The sequence below is a fragment of the Rhinolophus sinicus genome, linkage group LG01, assembly GCF_036562045.2.
Source record: "Rhinolophus sinicus isolate RSC01 linkage group LG01, ASM3656204v1, whole genome shotgun sequence".
In the NCBI taxonomy this organism is placed as follows: Eukaryota; Metazoa; Chordata; class Mammalia; order Chiroptera; family Rhinolophidae; genus Rhinolophus; species Rhinolophus sinicus.
This window is the reverse complement of record NC_133751.1, coordinates 176717742-176735703: the sequence shown is the minus strand read 5'-3', so window position 1 is coordinate 176735703 and position 17962 is coordinate 176717742. Positions and strand designations below refer to the sequence as shown.

At 38.3% G+C, this 17962-nt stretch overlaps 2 protein-coding genes across 6 annotated transcripts in view; one reads left to right on the top strand and one right to left on the bottom strand.

Moving 5' to 3' along the window:
* Nucleotides 1–4789: 4789 nt before the first annotated feature.
* Nucleotides 4790–16515, bottom strand: COQ10B (coenzyme Q10B). Its single transcript, XM_019741300.2, has 5 exons — nucleotides 16264–16515; nucleotides 13118–13267; nucleotides 10003–10195; nucleotides 7242–7343; nucleotides 4790–5846 (listed from the first exon to the last, which is right to left on the bottom strand). Exons 1-5 carry the CDS (start codon nucleotides 16440–16442, stop codon nucleotides 5679–5681), a joined length of 792 nt encoding a protein of 263 aa, XP_019596859.2. The 5' UTR covers nucleotides 16443–16515; the 3' UTR covers nucleotides 4790–5678.
* Nucleotides 16516–16678: 163 nt separating this feature from the next.
* The window catches only part of SF3B1 (splicing factor 3b subunit 1), a 50825-nt gene continuing 49541 nt past the window's right edge, over nucleotides 16679–17962 (top strand). For 4 of the 5 annotated variants that reach the window (XR_012498532.1, XR_012498533.1, XM_019741296.2 and 1 more), the window contains exon 1: nucleotides 16679–16862. The gene's annotated coding sequence lies outside the window, so the exon portion shown is untranslated. The remainder of the gene's footprint in view (nucleotides 16863–17962) is intronic. The other variant, XM_074339637.1, reaches the window with a different exon arrangement.

Here is a 17962-nt window from a genome sequence, read left to right as displayed (position 1 = left end):
ACATCTCTGGGGAAATATGCTCAGGATGTCATGCAAACCCCTTGGGAAACCACAAAGTACAATGTCCAGGCTCCAATTAGGTGGACTGAAAAATGGACAAATGTTGGCAGGGTGGAGTTGCTCATTGAAAATAACCAGGGTTTATTTGAACACTGCAGAACTGTGGAGAGCCTTTCCAAGTCAACATTTGCAGGAGTGTGTGACAAGAACAAATTCATGAGCCTGAAAAAAAAAATGGGTGTGAGGGAGGGGACGGAGACACGGCTCCAATAGTTAGCTCCAACCATGGAGGTGAACTTTTAAAACTGCAGCTCCATCTACTTGAAAAATGGATAGGGAAATAACTAAGGAAAAAGAAATGCCACTGTAAAGTCACCTGTTGCTATTTCAGGAAAGAATGGAATGTGTTTACTGCAACTCAGGAAGCCCCAGAGAGGCTCCCTCAGGTCTTGGAGAATCTCAAACCTGAAAAGCAGGGTCTGGGGCACATGACCGGGTATCGACCTGGTCCTCACGAGCAGCAGCAGCTCTAATCTAATGATTCTCAAGCTGGATTAAATATAAAGGATTGTCTGTTGGAATAAGTGGTTGATGAAATCAAATATAAGAAAAATGGAGTGTAGAAATTCAAATTGAAAATGATCATTGTGAATTTAGTAATCTTAAGTGATCTCTGTCACCAAACGATGACCTAACAGCAGAAGCAGTAAAATTTTTACCCATCACCAGTACTCATGGGCAACCCCAGCATCAGATTTTGATCTCTTAATACTGGTCTCCACTAAAAGGGAACAGGATTCCTTGGATTGCAGTTGCATCCATACCTTGGGACAGGAAAAAACCAGGATGGATCTGGAACACCTTGCTGCCTGACAAGAATACTTTCAAGAATATCCACAGCATTCTTATTAAAGGAGCCAACCCAAGCAGTTCCCATTGGCCAAGTGAGAACATTTTGAGTATCAAAAATAATGAATAATTATAGTGAATTAGAACAAAGCCAGGAGCTCATAATGATGAAAGTGAATGTAAAGAATAGAAAAAGTTCCTATATAAACGGGTGACTATTATATGTTTAATGCCTTATTGATATTAAAAAGCCAGAGTATTAACATATAAGCATGTGTATGTTGATAAAATATAGATTATATTCTTGTTTCTATATGTATAAACAGGAAGGAGTAAAATAAAATACTGAGATAGCCAAACGAAGAAAGTAGGCACTAAACCAAGAGTGAAGAATCAGCAGCACTGCTTGTCTCATAATAACCAGAAGGGGAGTCCAGCAACCAACTAGCATTGGTCATAAATAATTAACTTAAAGAAGGTCCAATAATAGGCTTCAAGATATATTATTCAAGTTACCCAGATTTTGAAGTTAAATTCCCAAAGGAATGAAACATTTGAGCTGAACTCATGAACCTCATGAATATTGAGGTTCATATTCATGAGACAACAAAGAACTCTATGTATACCAACAAATCAGGTCAATATACCATAAATAACAAAAGTTAGGTAGTGGCAACCACACACACGAAACTTAGTGTCATTTCCAGGAATGATATCAAGTGTCTAAACAGAATCTAAAACAAAGGATGTAAAAACCTCATGAGGTAATGAGTAAAGTTATAAAAACAAAACAGGGAGTCACCCTAAGTAAGTTTAAAGGCTCAGAATCACATTGGCCTGTGTGACAGTTGAGGACCGCCTTCACATCCCCACCAAGAATTTTTAGTCTGGGGCATCCGGATGGCTCAGTTGGTTAAGAGTGCGAGCTCTCAATAAGGTTGCTGGTTCAATTCCCACATGGGATGGTGGGCTGTGCCCCATGTAACTAAGATTGAAAACGGCAACTGGACTTGGAGCTGAGCTGCACCCTCCACAACTAGATTGAAGGACGACTTGGATCTGATGGGCCCTGGAGAAACACAGTCCCCCAATATTCCCCAATAATTATATATCTATAAAAAAATATGTAGTCTGTTATCAAGATCCTGCAACTCAACTAGACTAGGACAGTGTCTCTTCTTGAGTCTAAATATACAGAATGTCCAGAAAGACATGAAACTACCCAACAGGCAACCTCAGAATAGAAATAATGTAAGAAACTGAAATAGTAACACTCATATCATACTTATGTGTAACATTGTAATCCTAATATTGTGAGGTTGTCTCTTCAGGTGTTTAAAAATTCCATGAGAATGTGATATGTTGGATTTGCAATTTTTATTAAATGTTTAGAAGTCCTTGATTAAATTTGCAATATTTAAATGTTCAGGGAAATTTATTAATTCCATACACTTAGATTGGTTATATAAGTAGTATCTGAGTATTTAGATAAATGCTGTTTAAGTTTTAAAGAAACGTAATTATTTAATAAATTCATAGATTAATAAGTTGGGCACTAAACAAAGTACAAATAAAAGTATTTGACTCCCTGCTGCAAAGTTCCTCTGACAGTTAATAAAACAATAGAAAAAAACCCAAAAGCAAGACTGAGAGGAAGCTAAAAATTAAGGGACCACCTACATTCCAAACTGGGAACTTTAGACCTTTACTAACCTTAGGGAATGCCAGCAGCCAGGCATTATTTCCACTCCATCTCCCTATCCCCACCCCATATTTCTCTAGGGCAAGAGAGAAGAATCCTTATGAACAAAAAGTGTGAGAAAAAAAGTCCCTAGATTTTACCATGTGGGAGTCCCCCAATATAAAGGCTGGCTTACCTGATCACTTTACAGTGAAGCTCACGTCAATATGCACCACCTTAATTCCAAAGAAGTTTTTAGTACTTTGCTTTCAAATATTAATGGACAGACAAGAACTGTTAGACAGTTGAGGACCGCCTTCAACGTGACAGATAGCAAAAACCAGAAGGGATCTCAGGGAAACTTTTTTAAAAAATCATGTTAAGAAAGATGAAACCTTGTTTCCATAAAACAAAAAAGCTATAAAAAAGGAACAATTAGAAAACATTCTTAGAAATTAAAACTGTGGTAAATATAAAATTAAGGGCTGGTAGAATTGAGGAAATCTAAAAGGCAGATGGAAAATAGAAGGGGAAAAAAGTAGATTTAATACAAGAGGTAGAATGTTTGATTACTTAGGAATTCCTGAGTGAGAACCAGAAAATATGGAGAGGAGGAAATTATCAAACAATTCCAGGAAATTCCACAGGGCTCAAGGAAATGAGCCTGTGACCCAAAAGGCCCACGAGGTGCCCATCATGACAGGGCAACAGGGCAGGTCAGCATGCAATTTCAGACCACCCAGGATAGAGTAGGTAAAAAATGGATGCTACACAAAGGACTGGGAATAAGAATGGCGTTAGACTTCTGAAAAGTAGCAATGTACACCAGAATATAATGAAGTCAGATCTTTAAAATTCTGGGGGAGAAATTCTTACAGTTCTATACTCAAGTGTTGAGTATAAAACAATGACATATTCTGACACTCGAGATGCTAAAAGTTTAGCTCTAACTCACCCCTCTCAGGAAGCCACTAGAGGATTTCCTCAGCATTTTGAGTAAAGTAAAAAAAAAAAAAAAAAATGAGGAAGCCAAGAAATTTAGGAAATAAGGAGTTCCAAAAGAAAAGGGAAATCCTAGGGTGATTGCAGGGGAGCCCTAGGATTACACAACAGCCTAGAGAGCAACCAGTCCAACTAGAGTAGGATAAAGGAGTGGCTGCACATACCAATACGTAACTTTATGGGACTTAAACACTAGAGGTCTGTTACATAACCAGAAGTGCAAAGTTGGGAACTACAAGGTTGATTTATTCAACTCTTGATGTTCTGCATTGGATTCTCTGGAATAACTGCCTCTTCGCTTTTTGTGAAAAGATGGCAGATGTAGCTGCAAACTTCATGTCCTCACTCAGTGAGGCAAAATCCAAGGAGGAGAAGTTTCTCTCCCAAGTTTCTTTACACAGAGAGAAAAAGCGTACCTAGCAGTCCCATCTCATCAGTCTTCCCCTCAGATTCCATTGATTAGATGCCCCTTCAAGTTTTATAAAGGTGTTGTTGTTTTGCCCTTATGATACGGGAAGCATAGCTGCCAAATTTTAAGTCCATAGGTCATATATGCATGGCCTATGAACTAGATAAAGCAAACCCAAGACCATAGATATTGGAGCCAGAATGCTTGGGTTTGTATCCTGTCTCTACCACTTATTAGGACCTGGGTTGTGACCATACTTGGAGAACCTCATGGGTCAAAAGATCAAAGTAATATTTGGGTATTCCTGGGCTCTCTCACCAAAATACCACCTACATGCTATCATGATACCAGCCCAGTTATATCCCAACCACTAAGTCAGATTCTGAACCTAAGAATTTATCTATGGAATTTGTAAGAGTAGTGGTGAAGTACAGGATCTTGCTTCCATCAAGAGAAGTAGTATTATACAGGGGGAAAAAATAAAGTATCTGGGTCTTTTCTTTGCCATTTTTAAAAAACTTTGTTTTTAAAAGGTATATAATTATATACAAACTACTTATGCTCTGGGGAGGTACCTCATCTGTAAGTGGAAAGACTGCTTTACTGTGTGAAGGCACAACCCAGCTCTATGTGAGTGGCCTGTGAGTCCTTCACAATTGCATACTCCGCCTCTGGCAGAGAGCAGGTACTCAAAACACATTTACTGAACAAATTGATGCAAACATGCATTTATGTAGGGCTAATTACTGAGGCCCCTTATTAATCTGAGGAAACATAGTGAATAACTTGGAAGGGCAATACAAGAGGGTTGTTGAGGATTTCAATAACCAAAATAACTGTGCAAAAAATAAACAAATTAACTTTATTAAGTTACCACTTCCGTCCTTACATTGAGTTGTTTACAAAAATATCAGTTTGAAATACATTATTGAAAGTGAGTACACACAATAAATAGAAAATAGGGATGTGTGGTGCTGGAGGCATATTAACCAACCAAACTTCATCTGTTGCCCATTGTTGTAGACACAATTTGACACACAATCAGCATTATTGAAAGAACAAAGTACCTGGGAGAAGGTTGCAAACTATGAGAACAGTAGCTTAAAGCTCTGGACCACTCACCAAAAAAAAAAAAAAGAACACGTATTCCGTGTTTATCAGGGAGCTAACCTCACTATAGCATTGAATTACCTACCACTTCCCATAAGAACAATTTGAAAATTAGAAAAGTGCCAGGGACCCTTCATTAATGGTATTTTTAAGTCAAAGCTTTTACTGTAAGTATCTGATGATTACTCAAATATCCTAACCCATGAGGCTGGCCTATGACAATAAGTTATAAATAGTCTGAATTTAATAACTTAAATGTGATATGGTTACTATAATATATACTGGGTGAGTATCTCAACTAACCTCTTTCAGGTAATGGAATTAAAAGGTTTAAATTTACAGTTTCAGTTTCTGCTCAGAAGAGTGATGTCGGTATTCTAGCAATAGCGATGACGTCCCATTATTGTAAATATGCTACTGTACACATTAGTTTGAATTATACTTGATTGAATTCTATGTACATGTGGTTCCATATTCCAAGTGCAAATTTTCAATGGTGTAGGTTTATCATCAAAGCTGGGTTGAACAAGTGCTTTCTGACTTCTGAAAACAAATGATAAAAGCATGTTCTAAAAGTGAATAAACTAAAATTACAAGTAGGTGACTAGTTCCAGTTCTTTTTTCTCTTTACGTGTGATGAACTTCATGAAGCATTAATTCCCGAGGTATATTTGTTTCTGGACCATACAGCTTACATGCTCTTCTTTCAAAGGCAGCTACCATCTGCTTTACAACTTCATCGAAAAATAATGTGGCAAGCTGAGAGTGTAGAAGTGAGCGAAATTCAAAAGAAATCTGTAGGAACATATTAATAATTAATTTAGGACGATCTTTCCTTTACTGCATCTCTGCTTAGGGTAGTGATGTTCACAATGTGAAATGGGCTGCTTGAACCATTTGCTGATATGGAGCTGTACGGGAATATCTAGATGAGATTTTTAACACCTCTCAGAAGAGGGAGTCTTATGTACTGCAATAAGCACAACTGCTGGCACAATAAACTTAAGTAAACAAGGCCAGTGACTCTCATTTCAAGGCAAAGAGTCTACTTTTACTAACTGAAAAAAAAACAACAACTGGAAAAATGGCTTTGCTGAATACCACGTTTATCACTCTGGCTTCTTATTAATGAGCCCCTATTAGGTCTATCCCACCTCCCTAAAAGAAATAAGGAAGAAAAGTGATTCTCTTGATGGGTATTCCCATGAGAAGCAGCAGCACGATGAGACTGATCCACAAAACAGACAGGACAGGTGATTCAATCTTAAAGGAGACAATGATCTAGAACTTTATATCCCCTCAAGATAGAATTCAAGACAAGGTTTGAGAAATAGTGTTTTAAGGACCAAATATTCACTAAGCTTTAAAACTTTTAAAAATGTTGCAAAAATAGTACAAAGATTTCTCATTTACCCATCACCCATATTCCCCTATTTTTATGTTTTCTATAGCCACCGTGCAATTATTAAAACCAAGAAATTAACAGAGGGAGTTAATACCACTAGATAACAATGCTATCATCGAATCTACACAGGCCTTATTCAAATTTCCCCAACTGTCCCATTAATGCCCACTACTATTTTAATGAAAGCAACTCAAGAGCTGAGGACAGCATACAGGAATTTAATCAAAATTATAACCACTTCTTAAAAGGTAATGCCTTAGTTGCAAATATAGAGAACACATATATTATCTGTTGGCAGAGAAAAAGCCACAAGTGGCTTTAAGTTTTCTACAGCTAAGGTGATGTGAACAAAATACCCTAGTCCCTAGATTCTAAAAACATATTTTTCCCCTTCGCACTTTATTTCTGCATTATAAGATGCTGAGCAATGTGTAGATTTCATTTGGTGTTAATAAACTGTTTTTAAACTGGTAGTAAAGTTATAGCATATCTCTTATAATCTATGGACTTACAAAAATTAGGAAACAGAGAAGGAATGACAGTATTCAAGGTTTCAAAAAATAGAAAAAAAAAGAGAAAGATTCATTAGTATTCTTTCTTATAAACCAGTGTAGAAAAAGGTATTCAATACTCAAAACTTTGACATTTTTTTTTAAGTCTTTCAGTAATCGCTATACACATAAGATTATTAATTATGGCATCTGTGTTCTAATAAATGGATTATTGCTTCTTTACCAACTTCACGTGATATTTGGAACAAATCAAGGGCTTTATGAGAGACTTACTGCAAAATCCAAGGTACAAGTTCTCGGGTAGCCAGGAAGACCTGGGCTAAAACGCCAAACAGTCTCCAAATGATTGAAAAGCTTCCCATCGGTACAGGATGCCTAGAACAAAATGGAAAACTAAAGCCACAGTAAAACACCATTTGGGTTGTCCAGAATCTATGACCGAGGGTGACTTCTCTAAATATTAATATTTTTATAGGTCAGACCACAGGTGATGAGAACATCTTATTTTTAGCTTGGTATTAGGAAGTGACCTCTTGCCAATATAAGCCATTTTCTTTTCTCCTGGGATCCTCAAGATTGCCAGTTGTTCTCTCTTCCACTGCTATCATCCACTGTGCTATTGAGTTCTCTTCTCCAGCAGCAAAGCAGGGAGTGACTTTTGTGCAAGTTTATTTCCAGCTCTGCCACTTATAAGTTAATTCCTTCTACCATATTTCCTTAATGTGTAAAATGAGTATAATACCATCACTATGAGATGGCTAAAAGACTTATAAGGTATCTGGCAGAGATCCCTACCACAATTCTGTAATTTTTCTTTCCCTCCCAAAGATTTTTAGCAATCACATTTCCTTCACTTATTCTTTATTTCTAGAGGCCTCCATGGTTCCAGTTATCGTGAAACTCTGGCCCTGACTCCCGTGCCTAACCTGATGCTTTCTGACCTCTAATCTCTTCAGTGCTCATGTTTACTTTATGTTTGTGTACACACTGAAATACAAGACATAGTGATACTATGTGCAGGGCACCCTGGTATTTCCCATTCTATATCATTAAACAAATGCTGATTGAGACCCACTGAACAGTTGCCTTCTGCAGTATGGAAAATGGTGGCCAGAACCACAGTCATTAGTCCATTGCTGGGATGGGTTATGACTTTTAATGAAGTTCAGCAGCTTTATTTATTATCCTAAAATGCTATTTGGGCCTTATTATACTAGTAGACAACTGACCTCAAGAATGCATATCACTTTACCTCAGCAGCAGATGATTTTTAAAATTCCTGTTTCAAAGTCTACACCCCCTTCCTCAATTAAGCTTTAAATTTTCAGCTCTTTTGGCATACATTGCAGCTAATAAAAGATCAAGACCCTTTACCCTTTTTCTTTTTGATAACTTATTCCCTGCAGTTTACACGGTCCCTCCCCCGAGGCTATACACTATAGATTAGCAAAATAAAGACTTGCATAGGTAAACTCATTTTCCCCAATGTAAGTCACTTTTCTTCCTTAGCTACAGCTTCCCTAAACACAGAATTTCTCTAATTATATCTGGATCTCTCCACAGATAGTTCAAACTGAGAGCAAAGAGTTAAAATAATCTATTTGCAGTTTATTCTTCATTCCTCTTCATCTAAATTTTTTTGAATCAATTATCAGGGTAATATGCTAGAATCATTACAAAGAATATCAACTGCATCCATACTAATAATCACTTATAAAGAAATGCTCTATTTACATGTTTATAAAAAGAAAATATATTAATTTTTAAAATGGAAACCAGCAAATGTCTTAAAATTTATTTAGACATGGTAAAATAATAGTATTAAAATACTAATAGCTGAATTTAGTCACATTATGCTAAGTCAGTGGGGAGAAGTAAAAATTTTCTTCAAAGGGTTCAGCTTTATATATAGTTCAATATTCGCCATTTAATTTTTAAGAGCATCAAAAATCTATAATAAAATCTTACTATTTTAGTTATCCAACTTTAAGATAATACATTCTGCCCTTCTTTACAATCACATAAGAAGCTTATAGGAAATTTAACAATGAAGGAGAGAAACAGCTGCTGGGAATACTCAATATGGCACCTTCCTCTGACTACTTTTTCATAAAATGTGGCAGGGTTGTACTAATAATCTAGCCCAAGGACCCACAGATTTTTACTACTATGCTTCAGTACGAACAATACGGTCAAAAACATCATTCCTACCGTGTTTCCCCGAAAATAAGACCTAACTGGAAAATAAGCCCTAGCATGATTTTTCAGGATGACATCTCTGAATATAAGCCCTAATGCGTCTTTTGGAGCAAAACTTAAGATAAGACTGGGTCTTATTTTCGGGGAAACACGGTAACAGCAGAGATACTGAACACAGTAGAGGTGCTATGACTGAACTGACCCTGACCATTCTAACTACGCCATATAAAATGTTTATGTTGTGAACTAGGCTGTAAGATTCACTGAACTGTTGCTCCTATTAAATGTGCTGAAAACTTTCAAGGACTTCTGGCCATTCATTACAGATTCATGTAGGCTAGAAATAACTGACACATTAAGTCACAGGCACATTTGGGGCAGCTAATAATTCACAGAAAATGTCACATGGCTTCTGCTTTTCCCTTGGTTATAATGACTTTTATTATATGTTACATATTAAATACTTTTAATACTAGGTGTTAAAATCCAGAACCTGAACCCAGGGACAACTGAAAACTGAACATATAGAGTTGTGTTATTCTCAAATGTATCTTTAAACAATGAATTAGCACATTAAGTGAGGCAGCGGGTCAGTCCTCAACAGAAGGAAAAGAGAAAGTTTCTCATTTCCATATTATAGTCAAATTTCTACTTGGAAAGAATAATGCTAATATTGTATAAAATAAAACACTTAGGAAATGTAATACATGGTTTGTTTTTATCCTTTCTCTTCTACTAATTTAGGGAAATCTTTTTAAGCTATCATACTTTAATCCATTTGCTAGAATCAACATTTGGGGAATATTTAAAAACAACAAAAAAACAGAACTGTTACCTTTACCAAGTGTGGTTTCACCAAGGTTACTACTGATGTATAGCGCTCCAACACGGGTGGAAACCCAATTTCTAATCGTGTTTTGCAGTATCCAGATCTCTTTGATATTATATCTGATTTTTTGCACCACGGAACAAAATGCTTGTAATCCTCCATTCCTGATACGACATCATACATTTCCTGCATAGAGTATCTATTTTTTTTTTTTAAAGAAAAAGGAGCGGTGTTAACTGTATTTAGTGATGTTATACGTATACTTAAAATTGAACATAAATACAACTTACTGTGTATGAGGCAATAATTCATTTGGCACACATGTTGAACCACACTCTAGAATGAGTAGCTTGAAAGCAACGTAGAAAATAAAATGGAGCTAGATATACATATAAAGCAGAGGTCATAATGAGGCAAAAATTCTACGTAAAGTATCAGCAAATATAATCTAGTATATTAAAAAGCTACAACTAACTGCAACTCATTTAAAGATGCATGGGTGGGTTTCATACTAAGCATTATATTATTATAACCGTATTAATTAGCCCAAAGAAGAATAACTACATGATTCTCTCCACAGATGGTAAAATACCTGAAGCATTCCCATTAGAGATAGAAATATGACAAAGATACTGTCTATAACCATTGTTATGTAACATTGTTCTGAAAGTTTTAGTCAAAATAATTAAATCAGAGCATGAAATATGAGGCATCTGAATGGAAAATAATTAGGTAAACTTATCATTTGGGAGGTGATATGACTATCAGTTCAGGAGAGAATCAATTCAGATTTCAGGAAGGTAGTCTGTTATGAAATATGTAAAAATTAATACTTTTCCTATACTAACAAGAAACAGAAAACAACAGTACCATAGAAATGCAAAATATCTAGAAATAAATTCAACAAAAAAAACCTTTAGGGCTTAAATCATAAACAAACAAACAATAACACTGCATGGAAAAAACACATCATGTAAAAAACAACCTGAAAAAATCAGAGCTAGATATATATTATTCTTGGTTATAAAGACTCAACATAATTAAAACATAATTCATCTCAAAATTATAAAGTAATTTAAATAATAACAACCAAAATTACAAAAGGGTATTTCTTGAATATGCCAGAATAAGTCTTTACATATTAATTTAAATTAATCTTTATGATCATGAAATGAGGCCCACAACAGAGGGAGTGGGAGAAAAACCTACCCTCCCCAGGTTTTCAGACACTTTGAAATAAATACTGAAATAAGTCCCATGAAAAAGTTTGAAACCTTGTATCCTGAAAGCTAATTTCTTAACCTTTGTAGTCTACAAAGATTAAGAAAGTAGTACAACATAGACGTCAAGGGGATGGACTTTGTAGTCAGAAAAGACTGTGTTCAAATATCTCCTCTAAAACATAGTAAGCCATGTGACCCTAGGTAGGTTGCTTAACTTCTCTACTTCACTCTCTTCATTTATCATTGAAAAATACCCCTAAGCATTCTTTTCAGGGTTAAATGAAACAATTTTGGCAGTGTACAAATGTTTAATAAATGTAGCTATTATTACGTGTTTATGTCAAATACAAGGGAAAAAGATAATCATTGGATAAGACCAATTTGCAATAAAAAGAATTTTAGCATGAGAAATAAGGAATTAAAAATAAGTAAAATATAGTGGGAAAAATAATCTCTGGAGCCATGACACTTAATGTACATTATCTCTCTGACCTTCAGTTTCTTCACCTCTAAAATGGAAATAACGATACCTAGGTCACATGTCTATTGTGAAAATTAAATGAAACAAGAAATATAAAGCACTCATAGTGCCTGTCAAATGGTAGTACGCAGTAAAAGGAAGATATTATTAGTGATTCAAGAGTAAAACAAACTAATTCATTATTTGATTTATTATGTTAGTTGTCATTTCTCTTTTAAACAGATACCAGCTGTGGCAAAGATGTCCACCCATCCAAAGATTTGAGCTCCTTTTATGTGGCGTTATTGCTGGTAAGTAGCTACCCATCAGGGGCTACAAATTCCCGGTCCTCCCCTCCTTGCATTTAGAGAGGGTCACGTGATGAGTTCTTGCCAATAATATCTAGGAGGGAGCACCGGGTACTTCTAGACCAATGTGGTTAAGAAGCAGGCGTACCTTTTTAAGAAACTGACCACTAAGGAATTGCAAAAGTCACCAGTTGAATGGAGACTGGGTTCCTGAATTACTACTTGGAGGATTGCTGCCCAGGGATCAGGAACACCCACGTGAACTTTACATGAGAAAGAAATAAACTTTTGGGTTTTACCTGTATAGTTGCTACCATTACCTTAACTAATATAGTGACTACCCAAAAATAAAGGTAAATTTAATGACAAAAGTTATGAAAGTCCTTTACTACAGAAAACCAGAAAGGAAAAAACAACTGAATAAAATGAATCATATGTACTTTTACAAGAATTCATGTAATATTTAATGGCCTGTTGGGAATTAAGACGCCCTTGTAGGAATTCCCATATGAAAGGATGCTGGTTTAGCAACCACAGTCTCTAGCCTCTGCTACACATACCACTAGATCAGGTACCAAACATGCTCCAATGTCTGTTTTTGTAAATAACAAAAAAACACAGCCATGCTCTTATTTACTACATATTATTTATGCTACTTTTGGACTACAATGACAAAGTTGAGTAGTTGCAACAGAGATAGTATGGTCCACAAAACCTAACAGATTTCCTATCTGACCCTTTACAGAAAAAGTTTGCCAACCTTCGTTCTAGATGGTAGGAGCCTCTTAGTATGCCTGTATGTACATCTATGTATATGCATATGTGAGGGAGATATATAAATATATCTGGGCCAATGTATCAGTAATGTTGCCACTATAGAAAAGAACAGTGTACAACAATGCAGGTCATAAACAGTTCCATTCTTTACATGTCAAGGTTTAAATCTATCCTATAAAGTTACCATATAATTATATTCATTCAACAAATCTTTATAAAACAGCAAGGGCTATGGAAAGGCCAACCTAGAAACACAGCTTAGTCTATAAGAAGAGAATCCAGAAAAAGAAAAGTTATGATACTCTATAGAAAATTGTGAACATGCCCTTTTAGTAGAACTAATATATACAAACCCTATAATTCTCCTCTCTGAATATTCTTTTCTTTTGTTTATTAATGGTGCAGCTACTTTGAAGAAAGTTCTTGCATATATCTCCTTAGGCAACACTGAAGTATTTGGTGGAAGAGTTCTGCTCATCAGTATACCACAGGAAGCTAAATATCTAAAAAGACAAAAATTACTTGATTTAGAGAGACATCAAAAATTAAGAGGAAAACAAATTACAGAAATTGTAAACACAAATTATTAGAGATTGTAAAATACCTATTACACTTCAGAAGGTTTGGCAACTTTACAATATTCCTGAAACACACACACACACTCACGCACATACAAAAAAAAAGCAAGCTTCTTTAAACACTGTAAAGAAAACTAAAAATAACAGCTTATAGCTAGGGTTAGAAGCTTCTGGCACAAAAGGGATCTATCCCAAAAAGTTGGCTTTTGGTCTACAGTCATGTGTCACAGCGTATTCTTCCATACACTTGCTATAATATTCATTATATATTTTTCAACTCATCTACCAAGGTTTTTTCCCCAACTGGATCCACAGGGGTTCCTTAATTCTTGATTTACTCTATTAGATTTGAAATTAGGTCTCATTCTCAGATTGGAGATCTGATGACCCTGTCAGAACTGTCTCTCTGTTCTTTTATTTTCTGATCTCCATTTCGTGCATATATGCAAAAACGTATGCCACGGTAATTAGAATGTTAATTGTTTGAGGTACTTCTGAATCCAGATTCCCCGATATACCCTTGTTCACCTACATATTTGTAGCCTTTCCCTAATGAGATTCTTGCATAACTATTTTACACTACTATTCATGCATTAGTTCACATACTTATTGAGCTCCTATTCTGTGCTAGACATATAATGGATATAATGGTGACTATATAGATATAATGGTGAATAAAACAAACATGAGTCTTATGAAGATTACATTCTAGTTGAAGATTCCAAAAAAAAGGTGCTTAAAAGAGAAAGGCGGGAACATGCGATTAGGACTTCTTTAGATCGGGGTCTAGGAAGTCAGCTCTGAGGTTGTATTTCAGCTGACACATAATGGTAAGGAGATAGCCACGCAAAGAGAGAAATAGGTATATATGTATATAATAAATGTGTGTGCCTATATGTAAACACATACACGTGTATATATATAGTTATATATGCAGGAGAGGGAGATAGGGGTCATTCCAGGCAGCAGGGAGTCCAGACTACAAAAGACTAACAGTGTATCAGCAGTATAGCAGGGGGAGAGTGTCTGAAACAATGTTAGACAGGTTGGAGCTGGATCATGCTGGGGATTACTGCTCAGGATAAAGCAATTTGGAATTTATTCTCAGCTGTTGAAGAGTTTCAAGTAAGAGAGTTAGATTTCATTAAATTAAATCTTCAAGTTATTTTTTAAAGGGAAATGGGGTGGCCTGGTGAAATCTCCTTGTTATCAAATATAAAATTTTACCCATATAAAGTATGATTTACATATAAATAAAATTTCTTTAAGGACATAGACACCCTGAAGTTGAGTGGGGAAGAAGAGAAAATCAAGTTAAACAAAGAATGGTCGAAGAAACTGGAAATATTCAGCTGGAAAGTAAGGGTTGATACCTGAAAATAAGGCTGCAAAATGTAAAACAAAAGCCAAGTAGAGGGAGACAAGTTTGGGGTCCATAACACAAAAGAACTTTTAAACAATTAAAGCTGTTTATAAAAACTGGATGGGCTTATTCCAGAGGCAATGAAATAGAGATCAATGAAAATGGTTAAGCTAGGGTCGGGCCTGGTGGCTCAGGTGGTTGGAGCGCTGTGCTCCCAACCTGAGGTTGCTGGCTTGATTCCCACAGGGACCAGTGAGCTGCACCCTCTACAGCTAAGATTGTGAACAACCGCTCTCCCTGGCTTTGGGAGGCCATGAGCAGCATGTGCTGCCAGGAGCGGCCGGTGGCCATCATGAGTGGCCGGCAGCCATCGTGAGCAGACGGCAGCCAGTGAGAGCTGCCACAAGTTGCTGTGAGCAGCCAACTGGTGACCCACTGAGCGCAAGGCTCATAATACCAGCATGGGCTAGGGAGCTGTGTCCTACACTAGACAGAGAAATGGGGCTTGAACTGGAGGGGTGGGGGAAGCCTAAGAAGGGGAGAAACAAAAAACAAGCAGATCTGAAGCACAATAATGTTTGTTCTGCACTGCTTGGAACTACTTTTTCAGGCTATGTCGTAAAACAGGAGTAAACGACCTGAAATGATTTTATTCCAGTTTTAACCAATCTTTGTCTAAAATGATGAGTTGGCTGGGTTGTAGGCATTTTTAAAATTCTTCATGGAATCTAAATGTCCTGGAGCTCAACCAGATTTGTGTTTTCTCCCTTCATCTCGTACTGTTCACAATTCATTTCATTTTAAACACTAACTTTAATTTTTCAGCATAACTTATTACAATGTTATTATTAAAAGGAAACTAAGTGGTGGAAATACAGAATTCTTCACCTCTCCACATCCATTTACACACCCACTCAACAACAACAACGACAAAAATCGAGGCAGACTCTGGTTCAAGGTTACAGGACCTGTAAGTTACAGTGGAGTGGAAAAAAATTCCAAGTCCCCCACGTCTGCTACATTTAGTTTTGCAAGAATCAAAGGGCAGGGGCAAAGACCTCTACCAGAAACTGGGAAAGCTCGTCTGGCCATCTGGCACGCAGCAGGAACAGAAGGGGGTTCACGCCAGGCTACAAATTCCAAGACGCCCAGCAGCTCGCAACCCTCGCAGGCAAATATAAAACTTTCCGACAACAGCAGCAGCGGCGGCAACAGGCCGTAGGGGAAGGGACCGGAAGAGCCCAAGGCACAGGTCGGCGAACTGCTTTATTAGCTGTTTCAATGTCTCTGCGCCGATGATTCACCGTCTCTCGCGAGGGCAGTGAGCCACAAACACAGACGGGGCGGCCGGGATAGGCCGGCGAGCGTCCGGCCCGGGGTGATGAGCGCGGCGCCTGAGTCCCTTAAATGCGGAACTCAGGAGACCCTTTCCCTCCAGAGACGCGGAAACGCTCCGGATCTGGCTCCGCCTCATCTGATATACAATCCCCCCTCGTACTCCCACTCAGCAGGCCTGGTGGAAAACTACCCACGTCTCGGCGCCCGAGTTGATTATTACCTGACGTTCCGCGCAGGCCCCTGCGCCGGATTGGGGGGTCCAGCTGCTGTCGTCGACTTTGGACGACAACCCGAGACCGAGATCACCTTTCTCAGGGCCCTCTGACCAGTCCGAGCTGCCATGATCGTCTCACTGAAGCCAGTCACCAACTCCAAGACCAAGCCCACAGCACCGCCCATCTCCGGCTGGGCCAGGTCGCCCGGCTCCGGCGCCTTGCAGCCAATCCGCAAGCCCCATGAGCCACCAGACACGCTCCTCCTCCCACCCCGATTGCGCAAAGCTGACGCACGCTCCCACCGCCGTACGGCCGAGTGTAAACGCGCGGGTCATTCTGCCCGCCAATCAGAGGGAGCGCCAGGCCTCTTGGACACACCCCCTCCCCGGCCGGCCTCTTGTTCTCACCGCCCGCTCCGACGCTTTACGTAAGACTCACGGTGACGGTTCACCCCACCTCCCGCGCTGGAACTCTTCCCGGGATTTGCCAACCGCGGGGATTCTTTTGGGCGCTGCTCTCGGTCGCGAGGCCCAGCACGTGAGCCCAGCCCCGGGGCGGAGGAAGCCGGACATTCTCTGTGTTAATTATGTAACTGTCCAAACCGGTGAGTGCTGAGCCGGACCCGCCCTCGCTCCTGGCTGCGAAGTGTGGCGGTCAGTCTTGCTGGTAATGATTGTCTAATACACTACTTGCGGCGCAACCCTGTGGGGTTGTTGTAAGGGCAACATAAGGTCACGTTCTTAGGGAGGATACTCAATTCTATCTGCTTTCTTCCTGCGAGGCCAACATTTTAATTGGTGTTGGTGTGTGGTTTGGGTTTCCCTCATTCCATTAAAACCAGACAGCTTTGCTTTGATTCACCCATATCAGGAATCCGTCAGTCATCAAGTCCTGACGTGTTTTTTTTCCCCAACCCTTTTGTTCCCCGGTCCTTATTTAACCGTTGTACACATAGTTTCCTGTAAACTGAGAATAGCAATACTATCTATTGCATACAGTTTTGAGGAGTAAATGAAATAGTTGATTAAATGTAGTCAACAAATATTTTTGTGGCACTTAACGCTGCCGTTTTAGGTGCTGGATAAGTGAACAAACGTCTTTACCATCATAGAGCTTATATTCTAGGGGGCAAATCAATTAGTATATTGCACAATATCAGATGATCACATGATGTAGAAAAAAAGTAAAGCAGGGTAAGGAGATGAAGAGGGGTAAGGTGAGGCACTATTTTACATAGGGTGGTCAGGGAGGCCACTGAGGAGGTGATATTGAACAAAGACCTAAATGATGTGAGGAAGTGAATTACGTGAATATTGGGTGGGGGAAGTTACTTCAGGTAGAGAGAACAGCAAGTGCAACAACTTTGCCCTGTTTTATGAAGAGCAGGGGCTTTGGATTACAGTGAGTGAGGAGGAGAGCGGTAGCAAATGAGATCAGAGGCAGTGAGGGCTTTGTCCGAGTGCCTGGGAGGTTAATGGTACCAACTTTGGATTTTATTCCAAGTGTGAAGGGAAGTCATTTGAGGTTGAGGGCAGAATAGTGACTTGATCTGAGTTACATTTACAGAAATATTTCAGCTGCTATGTATATGTATGATTGTTATTTTCTACTCTTGCTTTGTTCATTGCACTCATCCCTTGCTCGATGCTTTGTGAAGTGAGTTGAAATTCCCAGCTACAAAGTTTGTCAAACACTTTTCAATGC